Genomic DNA, 3,870 nt, shown 5'->3' on the forward strand with positions numbered 1-3,870 from the left:
CGCTTGGAAAAAAAACTTAGTTAACATGTATCTTATATCAGGTAAAGGAATATTATTTACAAATTATTTCCACAAAAATATTGTTCAAAATCAGAAAACTGCATTTTATTCAAGCAGGGCATCTGGTCCTAGTTCAGAAGTTGGACTGGCTGCTTCTGGCAACTAAAATACATAGACAGATAACTATTACGAATTATAAAAATCACCACAGACTGAAAAAATGAAATTTCATTTCCATGGAATAAAAGAACATTACATTATGAAGCAATCATATTATTCAAACGCCCCTTATCCACGAAGGAAAACTACAATCTACTGTTCATTCGCAAGTTAACAAGAAGGAGCTGAACTACTAAGAAATTTACTAGGGAAGTACATTAGTGGATATCCTTTTCACAATACGTAATGAAGAACTACCACTTAATGTTCAAGTAAGTAAAGATACTCAGGTACACATTTCATCTTGACACTTTCTTAAATCTGCAAGTGTTAGCATATAATTATTGTCAGTAATATGATCTGTTGTACTTATAAAAAATGATGGGTGAATCAAGATAGGCCTAATAATTTCAAAGTGCACATCTGGGTGTGCCCTCGACCGTTAGTTTATCGCTTTTGGGTATCTGTGAGAAAAAAAGAATGAACCTAGGTTCTGGAGTATTAACTTTGAAAAGTTACAAAAAAAAAGTACAAGTAAGAGATCCGCATTTTTTTTTAAATAAAATCACACACATACCTATTAAATTGAAACTTACCCATGCAATTTTTTTCAAAACAATATGATCATTTGTTATGTTTCATGAAAAATGAAAAAAAGAGGAATGTTACCGTTCAAGTTTCAAAACTTACTCATTAGCACTCAATTAATCTAAGTGTTTGCTAAGTTTTAAGTGTTGTTTCCAGTGTACCTAACCAAGAAAATCACTCTACCAAATTGCAATGTGGTCAACCCTAGTGGCTGCATTTTGAGAACATTATTTATGATGTCATTTTTTAGAGTAAAATCATTTTAAATTCGTGAGTTCACAACATCATTTATGATAACATTTTTTTTAGCCCATGTTCATACATGCATGAGGTGCCGTGCGCAGCCCCAAAGGCAGGTGGTGCGAGTTGAAAGCTCTGTTGGCTATATAAACGAAGTACGTTGTGAACATTGGACCGAAGGATGCTATAGATATCGAGCTACTCCGGCTAGTGCCGCTTTGTTATATGGCATAGGTGCAGTCCGTGCTCCCTATGTCATGCAGATTTTGTTAGCACCATTTCACACCGGATAGTTGCATGATATATTTGCACCTGAAGATGGACACACTATGTTTTAGCATAACTAAGATTCATGAATAATCTAATAATATTCTCTCTCCATTAAACTATGAATCACGGGTGTCTTGTTTTGCTTGTTGTTTTACATGTTTAAAACTTTGTTCTGTCATAAGCCAGACTATAAAGCCAAAGAAGCCCCCGAATTTCTCAAAGAATCGTACACGATGGGCAACCACCACCGCCGCCGCTGGAGTGATCTGACCCGCCGTGGTTGCCACCTCTATGATCTTCTTCCATATTTTGCCGCCGTCTGCATGCCAAGAGATGAAGAGGCTCATCAGATTCATCTTAAAATTTATCGCTATATTATTTTGTCAGTTAAATTTACTTAGACAAGTGCTGTGTGACTATAGAGCTAAGTTTAATTACTTCATGATAATGGGGGCTAGCTATAGAAAACAACAATTATGATTTGGCGAAGATTGATGTTTTGTCTGCAAAATGTTGTATAGATAGATGGATATTTTAAAAATCATGTCAAATTTAAGTACATGAATATCTAAGTGGTTGCACCTAGGGATTTTTTTCTCGGCCGGAACATCCGAAATCTCGCCGGAAACCGCAAATTCCGTTACCCCACGAGAAAAATGGATACCGGCCTAAACAAATCGGTAGGATTTGAATTTAGACTACAGTCTTTGATAAAAAAAAAAGCTTCTATTATCAATGAATTAAGGATCAGGTGGGGCGCGGTGGTTAGATGTGCGGGAGACTACCTGTATCTTGTGGTGAGTTCGAATTCCCGACCGAGCAATACGTTTTTCGGTAATTTTATTCTTTGTTTTTGCTTAAAAAGAAAAAAAGTGGGAGAACTGTGATTCTAACCCAAAACCTACTGCTGTTCCGCAGGAAGTTCTTCCCACTATGTTGCGTCAAAATACCGTACACATTTCTTTGTTTGACGCTCGAATTTTTTTGAATTCAAATTTTGTTTGAATAAACTCGTTCGAGAAATTCCCGAGATTTCCAAGATTCCGCGGTAACCTAATTTTCGGGGGTCCTCCGGTAAAAAATTGTGACCGAGAAAAAAAACCTTGACTTGCACCTAAAAGTGCATGCTCTTTTTTGTTCGGCTCTACACTTCATGACGTGCAGGTACATCTACAAATAACAATTTCACACGCAACTAAAACAATATAAAATCGTGACTTTGATGTTTTATTATTGTTTGTGACAAGGGAAAAATCATGATGATCAGAAAACGGTTTACTGGTAGGTGCTCTCTTCCATTTTGAGATGAGAAAAATGGGGCGATATCAGGTTCGGAAAAAAGAGTTAAATAGTTGAAATGCCAGCAGTGCTGAAGTTTCACGAACGATTCTAGCTTGATGAGTGGGAAATTAACAAACAACCTAGCCATCAACGTTGCAGTCCTAGAAATGTTGAGAAGAATGGAACATTAGGAAGAAACTCACTTTGCCATCATGACCTTAGCGAACTCCTTGTAGTTGATCTGTCCGTCGCCGTCGACGTCTGCCTCCTTGAGCATCTCGTTGAGCTCGTCCTCGGAGAGCTTCTCGCCGAGGTTCTTCATGACGGTGCGGAGCTCGTCGAGGGAGATGGCGCCGTTGTTGTCCTTGTCGAAGACGCGGAAGGCCTCGTGGAGCTCCTCCTCGGCGTCGGCGTCGCCTCGCATCTGCCGCGCCACCAGGGAGAGGAACTCGTTGAAGTCGATGGAGCCGCTGCCGTCGGCGTCCACCTCCTCCAGCATGTCCTGCAGCTCCTGCTGCGTCGGGTGCTGCCCCAGCGACTTCATCACCGTCCCCAGCTCCTTCGTCGTGATCGTCCCTGCGTGCGTTCATCATTGAAATCGAGACCGAGAAACCCGACGAATTGGTTGATCGGATCAGGATTCAGGAACATGGGGGTAGGGATTGAATTGATTGCACGTACCGTCGCCGTCTTTGTCGAAGAGGCTGAAGGCCTCCCGGAACTCCGCGATCTGCTCCTTGGAAAGCTCGTCCATCCTTCTTTCTTGTGTGTGATCGATTCCACCGGAGCCCGAGAAGATGACCGACGGAGACGACGATCGGAAGGATTCAGCGGCTGATTATTGTTCTTGCTCTGTTGCCGCCAAATCCATCATTATTCCCCTTCGGCGAATCGCCTCCCTGTTTCTTCTTGTTCGTCGCGCGCGTTGGCTAAAATAAGGACACGGTGGTAACTGGTAAGGGGCAGCCAGCCATTTATACGTACGTGTTTGTAACGCACGTCAAGACCAACAGAAAAGAAGAAACAGCTAGTAGCGTTTATTTTCTTCTAAAGTAACATCTACTCCATCGGTTCCAAAATGTGTTGTATGTAACGTTTAGTCAAAGTCAAGTTTTGTACAGTTTAACCGTGTATAAAGGCACACATATTAATCCTTGCAATATCCAATATACATACGTCATGGAAATATAGTTAATATTGACTCTCGTAATGTAAGTTCAATATTATAGATGTTCATACTTTTTCATACATATTTGATCAAACTCTCTCTTTTATGCACCATAATTTAGGACGAAGGAAGTAATTATTTGTTTAAGCACCAAGGAAACCTTA

The 3,870-nt window shown here is 40.4% G+C and overlaps 1 protein-coding gene across 1 annotated transcript; it reads right to left on the reverse strand.

The window, feature by feature from the left end:
• Window positions 1–1,372: 1,372 nt before the first annotated feature.
• Window positions 1,373–3,292, reverse strand: LOC124652698 (neo-calmodulin-like). The gene is made up of 3 exons (XM_047191735.1): window positions 3,220–3,292; window positions 2,742–3,114; window positions 1,373–1,576 (listed from the first exon to the last, which is right to left on the reverse strand). Exons 1-3 carry the CDS (start codon window positions 3,290–3,292, stop codon window positions 1,474–1,476), a joined length of 549 nt encoding a protein of 182 aa, XP_047047691.1. The 3' UTR covers window positions 1,373–1,473.
• Between the last annotated feature and the right edge of the window lie 578 nt (window positions 3,293–3,870).

This window comes from Lolium rigidum, chromosome 5 (genome assembly GCF_022539505.1).
Source record: "Lolium rigidum isolate FL_2022 chromosome 5, APGP_CSIRO_Lrig_0.1, whole genome shotgun sequence".
Lineage (NCBI taxonomy): Eukaryota > Viridiplantae > Streptophyta > Magnoliopsida > Poales > Poaceae > Lolium > Lolium rigidum.